The sequence below is a fragment of the Humulus lupulus genome, chromosome 4, assembly GCF_963169125.1.
Source record: "Humulus lupulus chromosome 4, drHumLupu1.1, whole genome shotgun sequence".
NCBI classification, from domain to species: Eukaryota; Viridiplantae; Streptophyta; class Magnoliopsida; order Rosales; family Cannabaceae; genus Humulus; species Humulus lupulus.
Genome location: NC_084796.1, coordinates 235,069,878 through 235,086,381, shown reverse-complemented (window position 1 = coordinate 235,086,381; position 16,504 = coordinate 235,069,878). Strand labels below are relative to the sequence as shown.

General features: G+C 35.6%; 1 protein-coding gene across 1 annotated transcript; it reads right to left on the bottom strand.

Annotated features, from left to right (window-relative positions):
• Positions 1 to 5,034: 5,034 nt before the first annotated feature.
• Positions 5,035 to 9,923, bottom strand: LOC133833014 (uncharacterized). Its single transcript, XM_062263279.1, has 6 exons — positions 9,899 to 9,923; positions 8,543 to 9,787; positions 8,270 to 8,412; positions 7,886 to 8,206; positions 5,140 to 7,804; positions 5,035 to 5,090 (listed from the first exon to the last, which is right to left on the bottom strand). The coding sequence occupies exons 1-6, from the start codon at positions 9,921 to 9,923 to the stop codon at positions 5,035 to 5,037; spliced, it is 4,455 nt and encodes a 1,484-aa protein (XP_062119263.1).
• Between the last annotated feature and the right edge of the window lie 6,581 nt (positions 9,924 to 16,504).

Below are 16,504 nucleotides of genomic sequence, written 5' to 3'. Positions count from 1 at the left end.
TTCCATAGTTTATATGTAATTTTTAGGTAGCAAAATTGGACTCAATTTTGGTCTCATTTCTCATCATTTCTCTCTAAAATTGTTATGAGAATGTATAACATATTAAGCTAACTTTCTTGGGAAGGTTAAGATGATCCTATATGCACTATGACTTTGTTTGATATTTTTGATTCACCATGTGCTTCAAGGTTATATGTTTAATTGATTTATTTTAGTTCATCTCTTTTTCTTCATCTTGTTATCTTTATTTATATTTACTAATAATATATAGATCTTGTCAAACACTTTCTATGGATTATAAAATTAGTAAAAATAATATAGACAGCAACTTTATCATTTTCTCCATCTCATTCATATATATTTAATTTTGCTAAATATTTATAGAATTAGTCATGTTCTTTCTACGTAGTTTATAAATAGTAAAAGTAATATTATTATGTTAGGTTTTATGTCAAATCTTTTATTGCATTATTGCCAATGGTATACTGTCAGTTTTGGATTTATCATAAGACTTATCTCCTCCTTCCACGGTAAAGAATATTAATCACTTAAATACATTTTTGTAAAATATATTTGTGCTTCAATGTTGAATCTTCCAAATGAATAGTTGGGATGTGAACTATTCATTTGTGTAATTTTTGTGAATCAAAGATCCAATTAAATAAGTATATGCATGTATGTGACTCCCCTCCTTCCTACTTGTTCCCTTTTGTTACATCACACTTTTATTATATCTTTATTTCTAATCTTTAAATCTAAAAAAAAAAAAATATCACATGTTTAAATTTTCTCACATTATTTATCTCTTAAATCTATTTAATTATTGTAAACTTTGTTTATTTGCCTCCTTGTGGAATCGACCGCCCGATCTATACTACAACCACCGCTTTGTGGAAGTCACGTTTGGACGTTAAACATTTGTTCATTTAATTTATTTTTAAAATATTAAAGACATTTTTTTAAGAAAAAAGTATAATTAGGAAAGAAAAATTAATCTAAAAATATAAAAAATTTACCTAATTCCAGATCTTTATATAGTAGATACAAGCAACGTGCAATGCACATTTGTTTAATTTTATTTGTAGGATATATTAATTATTTTTATTAAATTTGTATCACTTTCATATAAATATAAAATAAATAAACAATATTATATATAAAAGAATAACATAAACATATTAAAAGAAAAATTAAAACAAAACATTGTAAGGTTTTTTTAAAAAAAAAATATGTATAATTTAAATATAAATGATAATTTGTTTAATAAAAATAAAGATTATGTATTATATAATATTGTTATAATGATATTTTATAATATTTAAATTTGTATCAATATAAGTATTAAATATCTAGTCTTGTATTAATAAATATTATTATAATATTTAAATTCATATTAATATAATTTCTAAAAATTAGGATTATATATTATTATATCCTAATAATATTTTATAATATTTGAATTTATATTAATATAATTATTAAATTTCTAGTCTTGTATTATTATAATAATGATATTTTATAACATTTGGATTTATATTAATATGATTATTAAATATGTAGTCTTATATTAAATATTATTATAAAAATAATATTTGAATTTATTTTAAAATAATTAATAAATAGCTATTTTCAATTATTTTTAAAGGTATAATTCGTTAAATATTTAGAATATTTCGTCAAAATTATAAAAAAAATACTGTTAAGACCAATAATTTTCATTATCTACACACTTTGTATATCAATGTTGTTATTTGGCACCTTAAGATGAACAACACAACATGAGATGACACTCACTACAAGAAAAAAGTTTTTTGCGGCGAAACTATTTGTGGCGACCTTTTTTCGCTGCAATTGGCATTATTTGCGGCGAAATTTCAATTTCCCCGCTAATATTCTTTGGAAATGTTTTTATAGATTTATGGAACTATTTGCGGCGAAAGATAATTATTTGCGGCGAGTAAATCGCCGCAAAAAAGGTTCAGATTTGGTAGGAAAAACTCTCATCAATCTGATTCATTTGCGGGGGTATTTGAGTTATTTGCGGTGAAATTTAAGATTATTTGCGGCGAAATTGGTCGCTGTTAATGAGGTCAAAAAATTGGTTATTTTCATGAGGTTATTTGCGGCGACATGTTCGCCGCAAATACTTTTGAATTTTTAAAAAAAATTTAAAAAAATTTCAACAATTTTTAATATATCTATTATTTAACTACAAAATAAAATTTGTTAAATTTTTTTTGTTTCAAGAAGTTAATAATTTTAAATAAAAATATAACTTTTGTTTTAATCTTTTACAAAATAGAATTTTTCGAAAAAAATATATTTTAGTTTTAGAAAATAATTAACCTTGGTGTTAATAGTATTTTTTTGGGGGGGATTTTTTTAATTTTTCTTTCAATTTTCTCTTTGCCTTTCGTTTCTTCTAAACTCTTAAAATACTTTTTTTGAAAATAAATAAATAAATGGGGTTTGATTGGCGACGATCGAGACCGATCCGTGCATTTTGAACACTAAAGTCAACAATAACACTCTTGATTAATATCGATTATTATTCTTAGAACATCCCGAATAGCGATCCGACCGTTAATTAGGTTTGGAATAGTACATAATCACTCAAGGTTGCCTTAGAATACCACATATAGTTGAGATCGACGATGATCGAGACCGATCTATGCATTTTGAGTACTAAAGTCAACAAGAGCACCCTTGATTAGTGGGCTTATTATTCTTAGAAGACCCCGAATAGCGATCTAACCGTTGATTAGGTCTGGAGTAGTCCATAATAACTCAAGGTTGCCTTAGAATGTTAGGAAAATATGTTTTATTACTCAATGGAAATATGGAAAACTAAAATACAACTCTATGCAAAAAATACAATGGACAAGATGATTGATTAAAAGAATATTACAACTCAATTGCTCAAAATACAAGTAAATAGAAAGATGTAGAAGAAGAAGAAGATTACTAACTCAATACTATAATAATACAAGTAAAAAGGAAGAACAAGAGGAACAAAAGAATGAAAACACAAACAAACTCTCACACTACCAAAGTGTAGAGTAGTGGGGATCACCAACTTGAACAAGGTTTAAAACCTTTGTCCAAAAGCTTATTTCCCCCTAACTCAAGCACTAAAGGATCTCTCACAGATTTTTGGAAATGTTTTCTGGAATAATCAAGCCTCAAGGTGTATTTTCCAGCCAAGTGCTTTGTGGATGGAAAATAGTGTGTCTTACAAGTGAGCATTAGGCTCCTATTTATAGAGTTTGAGATACCCCTTTGAATTTCAAATTCCACCAACCCCCATGGCTGTTACCAATGTTTAATTGAATGTTTATGGAATTAAAATGGAGATTTGGGAGTTATTTGGGATGTTAGAACCGTTCAATTTGAAAAAAACTGAAAAACCACATAGGCTGTCAGCCTCACTGGTCGCGGCCAGAATCATCAGTGGCCGCGGCCACTGGCCTCTGTCCCCCAGGCCGCGTCCAGGGAAAGACAGTGGCCGCGGCCACAGCCTTTTTTCTGCCAAAAATGTGATTTTTCCAAAACGTTCCAAAACATCCCAAATCCTTTCCCACATGATTTTGTAACCTCCAAACATCTATTGGGAGTTAAAAACATGTCTCCAACAGTCATATATCATCATGACTTTGTGAAATCCAATCTCAAATGTGTAACATATAATATACACATTATTGGGTAATATCTAGGAGTTACAAATTTGTAACTCCAAAATATGCCACATTTGGGCACACACATGTGTCCAATTTTGTGACTCTCAATAGTATGTTACAAGGTGTGACAAATCACATTTGTGTGACAAATCACATTTTGTCACATTATTTAATCTAATATTATATTATATGAAATAGTATAACATTCCCCCACTAGATTAAATAATCACTTTTTGTAACACTTATTTAATCAATCAAACATTATATTAAAATATAATATAGAATACCACATATATGTAGAGTCCTAGAATGTTTACTTAGTTAGCTAGCTAGTAGTAGTTGTATTATTTTAAATTTCGTGGATTTTGGTTCAAATTGGGACTTAGTTGAACACTCGTAGCAAGACTTATAGATTTTATAAGTTTAACCTACAGTTTAAGAATATTAATTATAACATAAGGTTTGATTAATATAGCTGATTATAAAGATGTTATTTATTATATTATAAGGTTTAGATAGAATTAATAAGATCATGACACTTGTCGTGTGCATGTTCATTTAAGGATTTAATTATAGTTTAAATAAAATAATGTTCAAGAAAGCTTTAGAATCTTCCAAGACCATAAGGAGCATGACATTTGTCATAATCTTGTTTATTTGTGGATTAGGTTGTTATTTAGATAATTCAATAGATTTTTCGTAACTTTAGGGTATTGTAACTTCCGACCTATTTTTAACCCAGTTATGTTATGAATTTTGAAAAATAGTATTTCTATAAAGTTGTAGATAATTGAATTAGATTTCTAACGGTATAAAGATGGTCTAAATCGGAGTCCTACAGCTCCAATTATATTGATATTACTGCAGGTGAGTTTAGAGTTATGAGATTTAGTAAGTTAGAAGTTAGGATTCTATTTTTTAAATTTAAATTTGGATTATAGTTAGAATGAAATTAAGTATTTTTTTTAAATAGAAGAAAGATCTAGAAACTCTATAACCTTCCAGAACCACTAAGAGCATGACACTTGTCATAATCATGTTTATTTAAGGATTTAAGTATTTTTTTAATAGGATAATTTCACTCCTCAAACTCTATAAATAGGACCTAGTACCCAGCCCTTTCACTTACTCTTCAGGTGTGATCATACTCCAATGTGCTAGTGAGAACATAAGAGTGATGCACTTAGGTTGGGAAAGAAAAAGCTTTATCATTCTTAAGCTTTATCAAACACCTGGGAAGTAAGGATTAGAGTATTTCGATATTGGAGTTAGGCCAATCCTTAAGATCAACAAATGTACCCTTATTCTTAAGTTTAATTCTTTTTTTTTTTTTTTTTGATCAAGAAGGAAAATGACTTCATTGAACAAAAGCACAATACAACTGATCAGACAAATGAGAGTCAAAGACTCTACCTGCTACAGGAACTAAAAAATTACATCAGAACAGAACACTATTATTTACATTGAATGTGCCGAATGTACAGTTGATCTTTTACTGGAGCAAGTCTTTTGGACGGTATATTTAGCCTATATTTAGTAGTAAACTTAATATCCTGGGTGAGCTTCAGAATAGAGGAAGAATAGCCTTCATAGAAACATGTATTCCTGTTTTTCCAAATGCTATAGGTGACAGCAGCACATACAAGATTAACAATCTCAGCTGTTACTCCTTTTCGGGTCCTTGCCAACCACACCAACCAGCTTTGATAATCTAGAGGCCAAGCATCAAACCCCAACCAATCAAATATGTATTTAACTAGCTGAGAAGAGAAGCTACAATCAAAGAAAAGATGAGAGTGGTTTTCCTTAAATCTGTCACAGACAGGGCAAAACTCAGAGGTAAGCTGAACTTGCATCCTACTGAGGTTATCCCTAGTTAACAGATGAGAGTTTACAATTTGCCAGAGCATAAATCTGTGATTTGGAAGTACGATCCTGCTCCAAATAGTTCTGTAGAACTCATACTTTTGCTGGACTAAGAGACTATTGTACAGTTTAACAGATTTAAATCTCCCTTGCACACCAGCAGAGGTAATGTCAGCAGCTCTGAAATGATTCCGGAGATGACAAAGCTTTCGCCAGTACCAACTACAATCAGCTATTAAAACATAATTCCAGAAGTTAACACCTTTCAGATAAATGGAATGGATCCATTTAACCCAAAGCAAATCAGGTTTCACAGATAAGGCCCACACATATTTAGCTAACACAGCCCGGTTCCACTTCGCTCCATCTCGGAATCCCAAACCTCCATAAGCTTTAGGAAGACATACCTTCTGCCAAGAGGGAACATGAAGTTTACTTCTCTGCCCAGCTGAACCCCACAGGAAGCCCCTACAAATCCTCTCAATTTCCTTGACAATGCTTTGAGGCAAGATAAAGATATACATCCAATAGTTTCGAAGCCCAAGCAACACTGAATTTATAAGTTGAATTTTGCCAGCAAAAGACAAGTGTCTACTCGCCCAATTCTGAATTTTCAAGCAAAATTTCTGAAGAATAATCTCACAGTCTTCATGCCTCCATTTTGTTGGCCTCATAGGGACCCCAAGATAAGTAAGGGGAAATAAACCTTCTGTCAAATTCAGCTCATGAGCAATGATAGTTCTATCTGTGATGGAGACTCCACCAAAAAACACCAGTGATTTATCAGAATTAATAGTAAGACCTGTGGCTGTAGCAAAGCTATCCAGAACCTCTTTTACAACTCTAATAGCAGCAAGAGAACCTTTACAAAATAGCAATAAATCATCTGCAAAACAAAGATTTATGAGTTTGAGGCCTTTACACATAGGATGATATCGAAATGGTGAATTTTGAGCAGCTTGTTGCAGACTCCGAGTCAAATATTCCATAATAATGACAAATAACAAAGGTGACATGGGGTCTCCTTGTCTCAGCCCTTTCCCTCCTTTAAATTTACCCTGAATCCTTCCATTCATCAAGAGAAAGTAAGATGTATTCCTAACACAAGCCATGATCCAACCAATAAACTTCATGGGAAATTTCAAGGCTTTCAACAGGTTCTCAATAAAGCCCCAATCAACCGAATCATAAGCCTTTCTGAGGTCTATTTTGATGGCACATCTCGAAGAGGTAGTTGCTCTCCCATAGTTTTTAATGAGATCTTGGAATATCATGATATTGTGAGCAATAGACCGCCCCTTGACAAAAGCTCCCTGATTAGGCTGAATAATATCAGGGAGAATATCGCCCAATCTCTTACAAATCAGCTTAGCCATACACTTATATAAAGTTGAACAACAAGCTATAGATCTGTAGTCAATAGCCCTTGAAGGATTAGCAACCTTAGGAATTAGAGATAAGGTTATTTCATGGAGCTCAGAAGGGAAAGTACCAGATTCAAAACAGTGGGTAATAGCTCCACACACCTCATCCCCAATGTCATTCCAAACTGCTTTATAAAATCCAGAACCAAACCCATCCGGACCCGGAGACTTGGTTATAGGAATACTGAAGAGAGACTCCCGAATCTCCTTCCTAGAAAAAGGTTTAAGAAGTTTCATTTTCTGCGAAACTGATAGTTGAGGTCCCATCTTTACTATCTGATCGTTAATGCTCCCTGAAGCTGAACTAGAGCTGCCCAAAAATTCTCTAAAATACCCCATAAAATGAGAAACCACATCTGAGAAATTATCCACCACTTTGCCATCTTCAGTAAGGAAAGAGATAATACCATTATCTGCTTTACGCTTCTTTAAAAAAGCATAATAAAACGAAGTATTTAGATCTCCCTGTCTCAGCCAAGTAATCTTACTTCTCTGAATTAAGAAGCTCTGATAAAGTTTTTCCTGGACAGAATAAGCCTCAGCTTCTTCCTTTTCAACTTCCTGAAAATCCAACACATGAGGGAAAGATTGAGCTTGTAAACGAGCTGCTTGGAAGGTCTCTTTAGCTTTATAGAAGTTAGCCTTCAGGTCACCAATTTTATCTGTATTAAATGCTTTCAGACAATGTTTCAGTCTCAGCATTTTAAGGTAAATGGCCTGAATTCTTGTTGCATTAATTGGCTGGTTCCAACTTCTAAGAACCTGAGTATGAAAATCTTGATGCTCTATCCAATAATTGCAGAACCGAAATATCCTAACTCCCAACTTCTCATGAACCTGAAGTTTGACAAGGCAGGAGCAATGATCAGAGATTGCTTCCCAGCTGAACATAGCAGCTGCTTAAGGAAATAAGTCTACCCATTTCTCATTTATGAGAACATGATCAATTTTTGTATGGATTCTTGCTGCACCGTGTAGGTTATTGGTCCAAGTAAAGTAAGACCCAACACTTTTTAATGGTTCTAGATAAGCATCTACAAGCCACCGATTAGGATCAGCCAACTCCAAGCCAGAAATAGGCTTCCCACCCGATCTATCCTTTCCTGTGAAAGGGGCATTGAAGTCCCCTAGATAAATCCAAGCTGTGTCCTTAAGAAAAGGCCTTCGTAGCCCATCCCAAAGGCTTCTCCTTCCTTCTATAGAATTCATTCCATAGACAAAAGTGACTCCGAATCTATGCTGCACACCAGTCAATTTAACCAGACAATGAACAAACTGGTTTAACTCCTCTAAGATAGTTACCTTCACAAAAGACTTCCTCCAAACAATCAAAAGACGCCCTTCAATTTCTGGACTAGTATAGTAATCCCAATTCAGAAAATGAAGATCTACAAATCTACTAATATTGCTGCCCTTCAACTTGGTCTCTAAAAGACCACCTACTCCTACTTTTTACCTCTTACAAAGATCACTAACAGGGCTATGTTTATTGACTCCATTAAGCCCTCTAACATTCCAACTCATAATATTACTACTATCCATTTGAGGGAATTGATAGAGCATTCTCATTCTTACCATTCAACCGGTCCTCTTGGAGCACAACAAATTTGTTCAAACTCTTATTCTTCTGCCCAGTGACCTTGGCTTTTGTAACAGATATTTGTCCCTCCTTTGAAGGAGCATCAACCTTTTTCAGGGTTTGCCAAGGTTGGCTTGATTGATCACTGTCCCTAAACCCAGTTGAACCCTCCTTATCTGGTAAAGAAACACCCAGATCGTTCTGCTTCTTGTTTCCTTCTGAATTAATCTGATCTACAGCCACTTCAGTATCTGCATTAATCTCAGTACCTTCCAGTTCTACAGCCTTGGGACCATCAGAACTCTGGCCTGTTTCATCCTTATTAATCTTGGCTTCCTTCATCACCCACTGAGCATTCTTAATCTTCCTGCAATCTGTCATTGCATGACCAATACTAGAACAATTCTTACACTTAGTTGGCAACCATTCATAATCCACACCTTGCTCCATGATTTGACCATGTTCATTAATAAACTCTATACTAGTAGGAGGGTTATCCGTAACTTCCATCTCTACTAGCACCCGAGCGAACTGAATACGAGATCGTACTCTTGTGTATTTGTCTACCATTATTGGCTTGCCAATTGTGCTAACAAGGGCACTGAGACATTTACTGCCCCAATACTGAAGACCCAAATCTTGTAGACGAATCCAAAGCAAAACAGAGCGAACTAGACAAACAGCACTCAGATCTGTTGTCCAAGGACGAATAATTACAGGTTTACGGTCAAAATGGATAATACCATTCTCTAGAACATTGTCTCTTGTTGCTTCATCATTGAACTTAACCATTGTTAACCCCATAGTCATTCTTGCTATCTGTGCTATCCCAAGATGACCCCAAATCCTTTTTATGAACCCTTCAAAAACTGCCATAGGTGGATTTGCACCCAACACCATACAAATGACAGCCGAAGTCCAGTTTGCCAATTGAACCTTGACCTCCTCAATATCAATCCTAGAAAATTTCCGACCCTCCCTGTACTCTGGTTCTGTAAATTCAAGTTTCTGCTCTGAGAAGGATAGGGTTTTTGCTGTGAACGATTGCCATTGTTTCTGAGCTGAGGCTTGGAAGTCATCCTCACCTGTCGCATCTGTCCACGAGGCCTTCAACTGACTCGAGTCTTCCATTCCATTCTGTACAGTCGCAAAACATTGAGATCCCGTACCCTCTGCCCCAGTAATCTCATCAAATTGACGATCCAACTCATCAGGATTATCCACACCTCCTTCACCATTCGCTGCAATTTTCGCATCTTCAAACCCTCGATCATTATCCAGATCCTAATCTAGAGACTTCTCTACTGAAATTTGTGGATTAACTTGCTCATCTACCTAAATTGTTGGCTTACGTATTGGCTTCATCTTCTTCGCCATGGGAGAAAACGAACCAACACTCAGCCCGTTAAGTTTAATTCTTTTGATTCCTTAGTTTCTTTAGTTTTCATTCAGGTTCTAACTTTTGTTATGGTTTTGTGGTTAGGTTTTTAAGTTCTTTGAACTTAAGGTGTCTTTTCGGTAAGTTTTCTCTTGGTAGTTTAGTATTATTCTTTTTATCTCTTTCCTTTAGAAATACTCACTATTCTATTGCTGGTTTTAGGAGTGTTCTACATCCTGCATTTGTTCTCATATCCCGGCTTTGGTAAGGAAAATAGGCTAGATCTTGTATGTTTGTATGATATGTTATGCTTTTATGTTATGTTATGTTTAATATGTTATGATAAGTTTATGTTTTAATATGTTATGTTATGATTTACCCTACCTCAAATATTAGACAGGGGACGTAGATGGGTTATCATACATTACATGTGATCTAACCTACCTCAAATAATTTTAGCTTTGTAAATAATTTTATTTAAAGTTATGTTTTATTTTAAAACAATGAGCTCATTATGTATTACAAATAATTTTTCTTTAAAGTTTTCAATAAAGTTATGAATTTTCTTATGTATGTTATTTTCAAAGTAATGGTTATGTCTAGTAGGTTTAATGACCTAAGTTTCATAGATAGTTGGGTCGTTATAGTTGGTATCAGAGCAACGGTCCATTTACATGAAGTTCTCCTTGATACACACGCTCAAGCTCCGAATTTAACCGCCAATGTAAGTGATTATGTTATAGTTGTTATGATTATGTGTTAGTAAAACATTTTAGCCCTTATGTTTTCAGTTGAGAATACCTGTAAATTAGTTTATTTTCTTTATTTATTTTACTTATTATCTTTGCATTTATGATTGTATATAGTGAAAACCTTTTTCCAAATAAATATCATTGTTATTTTTGAATGACATGTATGAGTTTTATTTTCTTTTACAATCATAATAAATAATAAATTTAGTAAATAATGACCAAGTTTGGTGAGGGTGGATACTAATCAATGGACCAGGTTCTATATTGAGAGTTAGGGGGGCATAGTAGTGGGAACGATTTTACTGATCCTAGCCCTCCCTCAGTATGGTTAACTTTGGAACAACGATGAGTTTCGAGCCTGAGAATTAAGTCATATAGGATAATTAGAAACACACTTAGAAAATAATAAAGATGACTTTTTTTTTTCTAAGTATAGAAACACACCCTAATTAAAAGAAGGCTTACATTATTTTCATAAGAAATCATAATTAACAGGTCCGAGTTATGTTTGCTTAGATTAAGTTTTGCCTTAGAGCCTATTAGGGTAAGTTCTAACATGTTCTCAATTGTTAGAACTTTTGCTGAAGATGTTGCTCAGAAGATCTGCTCGCAACAACGCCAATACCTCAAGCGCCGCTCCTGAAACTTATGAAGCCCCTCCAGTTCACAGAAGGGAATGGCGTGCAACCAATGCTACTGCTAATGAAAGAGCGCCACCGCCGCCGGTTGACAACACCGTAGAAATTGCAAGACTACGACAACAAGTGGAGGAATTACTATAGCAACAGCGACAACAGACTCAGCCTCCGCCTCTGCCGCAACCACATCCTCATCAAATGGCTCAAGTACCCCATCAAGTAGGTCCTTATGGGGGATTCCCAATGGCGAACCATGCGCCATACCTAGCTCAGCACATGGAGCCAACCTATGAGCGGTTTCGTAAGCATCACGCTCCAAACTTTGAAGGGACAACAGACCCCTTTGAGGCAGAAGAATGGCTCAGAAATGTAGAGTCGATCCTAGCGCATATGAATCTCGACAACACGGACCGCATATCCTATATTTCATCTCTACTCAAGAAGGATGCAAGAATATGGTGGGACTTAGTACAGTAGACTCACGATGTCGCCACCATGACCTGGACCAGATTTGTGGAGTTGTTCCACAAAAAGTACTACAACTCAGCTGTCATCGCTTCCAGGGTTGAGGAGTTCGCTAGTCTAAAGCAGGGAAACTTGGCAGTAGCAGAATATGCTCGACAGTTTGATCGATTAGCTAAATTTGCGCCAGAGCTGGTTCCAACTGATTTTCTGAGGGTGAACAAGTTCGTTAGAGGACTTCGAACAAAGATCGAGCTAGGGGTTAAGCTAGAAAACCCGGGGAATACTACTTATGCCGATGTTAGAAACAGCAATAGAAGTGGAAAGGCTTCAGGAAAACGTTAGTAAAGAGGAGGCTAGTAAATCTGAGCCTAAGCAACAGAGTCAACCCCAGAATGGTTGGAACAACAACCAGCAGTCCAACAACAATAACGGTCAGAAAAGAAGGCATTCTAACAACAAGCAGTCCGAAAACGATAAGAGGGCACAGACGAACAATGGAGGAAATAGGCTGGGTTATGTAGAGTACCCGCAATGTGCTAAGTGCCAAAAGAAACATCCTTGTGAGTGTCGCGCAAACACCAAGGGATCCTACAATTGTGGTCAGGAAGGGCACCAGAAGAAAGACTGTCCCCAGCACAAGTCATAAGGGAAAAAGGATGATAAGATGGTTCCTGCCAGGGTGTTTGCTCCACCCAAGGAGAAGCTGACGCTAGCAATAAAGTAGTTATAGGTCAGGTTATTATTCTCCATAATAAATGTTATGTATTATTTGATTCGGGAGCCACTCATTCATATATCTCATTAGGAATGATAGATAAATTAGACAAACCTTGTGAAAAATTTAGAACTAGGTTTGTAATAGAATTACCTTCGAGTGAAGTAGTCCTATCATCACGGGTAGTACGAGGCGTACTGATCAAGATAGAGGATGTAGAACTAGAAGGAGACCTGATAGAACTGAAGATTAAAGACTTTGATTTGATACTGGGAATGGACTGGCTAGCAAGGCATGGCACAACCATCGACTGCAAACGTAAGCAAGTAATGTTTGAGATTCCTAATGACCAAAGGCTATGTTTTATGGGAAAGGTTTTAGGTCTATGCACACCGCTTATTTCATCACTTAAAGCTCAGAAGATGATAGAAAAAGGATGTCAAGCATTCTTAGCTAGTGTTACAGATGTGGTAAAGGAAACACCACTAAAGTTCATAGATGTAAGTATTGTAAGGGAATTTCCAGAGGTATTTCCTGACAACTTGCCAGGATTGCCGCCGACTTGGGAAATTGACTTCACAATCGAGCTAGTACTGGGCACCGAGCCTATCTGCAAGGCACCATACCTACCGAACTCAAGGAGTTAAAGATGTAGCTGCGAGAACTATTAGACTTGGGTTTCATTAGACCGAGTCATTCACCATGGGGAGCACAGGTTTTGTTTGTGAAGAAAAAGGACGACAGTATGCAGATGTGCATAGATTACCGCGAGCTGAATAAGGTGACGATTAAGAACAAGTACCCACTACCACGGATTGACAATTTGTTTGATCAATTCCAAGGAGCGACCGTGTTCTCAAAGATTGACTTACGGCCCGAGTATCATCAACTCAAGGTACGGGAAGAAGACATTCCTAAGACAAATTTTAGAACTCGTTATGGGCATTACGAGTTTCTAGTCATGTCTTTCGGTCTTACCAATGCTCCAGCCGCATTCATAGATTTAATGAATAGGGTCTTTAAGGACTATTTGGATAAATTCGTTGTAGTTTTCATTGACGATATCTTGGTGTACTCAAAGGATGAGATCGAGCACAAGAAAAATTTAAGGTTGATCCTGTTACGACTAAAGGAGCATCAACTTTACTCCAAGTTCGAGAAGTGCGAATTTTGGCTTTCACAAGTAGCATTTCTCGACCACATAGTATCTAAGGACGGGGTTGCTATAGATCCATCTAAAGTAGAGGCTGTGAAGAATTGGCCAAGACCAAAGAACGCGTCAGAAGTAAAAATCTTTCTGGGATTAGAAGGTTATTATCATAGGTTTGTAGAAGGATTTTCTAAGATAGCCACTCTGCTCACCAACCTGACCCGGAAGCAGTAGAGGTTCAACTGGAATGATAAGTGTGAAGAAAGTTTCCATTTTCTTAAAGATAAGCTATAATCAGCACTAGTACTTTGTGTATCGATACCCAATGACAAGTTTGTAGTCTATTGTGACGCGTCGAAGCAAGGGTTGGGTTGTGTGTTGATGCAGAATGACAAGGTGATAGCCTACGCCTCAAGAAAATTGAAGGAGTACGAGAAACACTATCAAACTCATGATATGGAGTTGGCAGCAGTGGTCTTTGCGTTAAAAATCTGGCGCCACTATCTTTATGGAGAACGGTGTGAGATCTATATAGAACACAAAAGCCTAAAGTTTTTCTTCACTCAGAAGGAGCTCAACATGAGGTAGCGCAGGTGGTTAGAGCTAGTGAAAGATTATGATTGCAAAATTTTATACCACCCAGGAAAGGCAAACGTAGTTGCTGATGCGCTAAGTAGAAATAATTATGGAAGTCTAGCAGCGTTAGCTAGAATAGAAAAGCCGCTACAACAGGAGCTGATCAATGCTGGAACAGAAGTAGTCATTGGTAAACTGGCTAACTTGTCCATTCAGTCAAGTCTGTTAGAAGATATACAGAATGGGCAAGTGCATGATGACACATTAGTAACACATATGGATGTAGTTAAAGAATGGAAGGCCACAAATTTCTCAATATCAAGTCAGGGGTTATTAAGATATAAGGATCGGGTATGCGTACCAAACGATCAATGGATTAAGATGACGATTTTAGAAGAAGCGCACAATACACCATACTCAGTTCACCCAGGGTCGACCAAGATGACTCACGACATCAAGACAATGTATTGGTGGCCAGGAATGAAAAAGGATATAGCGGAGTACGTGTCTAAATGTTTGGTGTGTCAGCAAGTGAAAGTAGAACATCAGTGGCCTGCAGGCTTATTACAACCACTTAGTATTCCATAATGGAAATGGGATGACATAGCAATGGATTTCGTGACGGGTTTGCCTCGCACGAATAAGCAACTTGACTCGGCTTGGGTAGTAATAGATAGATTAACCAAGTCAGTTCATTTCCTGTCTGTTAAGACTTCGTACACAACAGATCAATACGCAAACGTTTAAGTCCAAGAAATAGTACGATTACACAGAATCTCTAAGACAATAGTATTTGATAGAGGATCGATGTTTAGATCTTGGAGTAAGTATTTGCCACTGATAGAATTATCCTACAACAATAGCTACCAGTCAACAATCGGGATGGCACCCTACAAGCTACTTTATGGAAGAAGGGTCGATCGCCATTGCATTAAGACGAGGTAGGAGAAAGGAAACTACTTGGACCTGAAGTTGTTAGAGGATCTCAGGATGTAGTAGCATTGATTAGAAAATGTATGCTTGCTGCTCAAAGCCGTTAGAAAAGTTATGCAGATGCCAAGCGACATGATGTGGAATTCAAAATCGGAGATCAAGTCTTCTTAAGGATATCTCCTATGAAAGGTGTGAAGCAGTTCGAGAAGAAAGGCAAGCTTAGTCCCAGGTTTATAGGTCCTTTTGAGATATTGAACAAAATGGGAGCAGTTGCATATAAATTAGCCCTACCGCCAGCTCTAGCAGATAGTCACAATGTGTTCCACATCTCGATGCTGTGTAGATATGTGTCAGACCCATCTCACATCCTCAAATATGATATGATTGCACTCCAGAAAGACTTGAGTTACGAGGAACAGCCGGCTAGCATCCTAGATAGAATGATGGAAGAATCACGGTCTAAGATTTTTTTGATAGTCAAGGTCCTATGGAGTAATAGTTTTGAACGGGAGGCAACGTGGGAGTTGGAGGAAGACATATTAGCTCAGTATCCAAAATTGTTTGGTAAGTAAAATTTGGGGACGAAATTCTTTGTAGTAGGGGAGAATTGTAGAGACCCATAATGTTTACTTAGTTAGCTAGCTAGTAGTAGTTGTAGTATTTCAAATTTCGTGGATTTTGGTTCAAACCGGGACTTAGTTGAACACTCGTAGCAACACTTATAGATTTTATAAGTTTAACCTATAGTTTAAGAATATTAATTATAACATAAGGTTTGATTAATATAGCTGATCATAAAGATGTTATTTATTATACTATAAGGTTTAGATAGAATTAATAAGATCATGACACTTGTCGCGTGTATGTTTATTTAAGGATTTAATTATAGTTTAAATAAAAGAAAGTTCAAGAAAGCTCTATAATCTTCCAAGACCATTAGGAGCATGACATTTGTCATAATCTTGTTTATTTTTGGATTAGGTTGTTATTTAGATAATTAAATAGATTTTCCATAACTTTAGGGTACTGTAACTTCCTACCTATTTTTGACCAAGTTATATTATGAATTTCGAAAAATAGTATTTCTAGAAAGTTGTAGATAATTGAATTAGATTTCTAACGGCATAAAGATGGTCTAAATCGGAGTCTTAAAGCTCCAGTTATGTTGATTTTACTACAGGTGATTTTAGAGTTACAAGATCTAGGAAGTTAGAAGTTATGATTCTATTTTATTTAAATTTAAATTTGGATTATAGTTAGAATAAAATTAAGTATTTTTTTTAAATAGAAGAAAAATATAGAAACTCTAGAACCTTCCAGAACCACTAAGAGCATGACACTTGTCATAATC

Excerpts from the sequence above, each read along its gene's own strand:
- LOC133833014 (XM_062263279.1), bottom strand. The coding sequence starts at position 9,923 with ATGGCGAAGAAGATGAAGCCAATAC. Across the intron at positions 7,805-7,885 it reads TTCTCATAAATGAGAAATGG|GTTCATGAGAAGTTGGGAGT; the intron begins GTAGACTTATTT and ends GTCAAACTTCAG. Across the intron at positions 5,091-5,139 it reads GTACATTCGGCACATTCAAT|GTAGAGTCTTTGACTCTCAT; the intron begins GTAAATAATAGT and ends TTCCTGTAGCAG.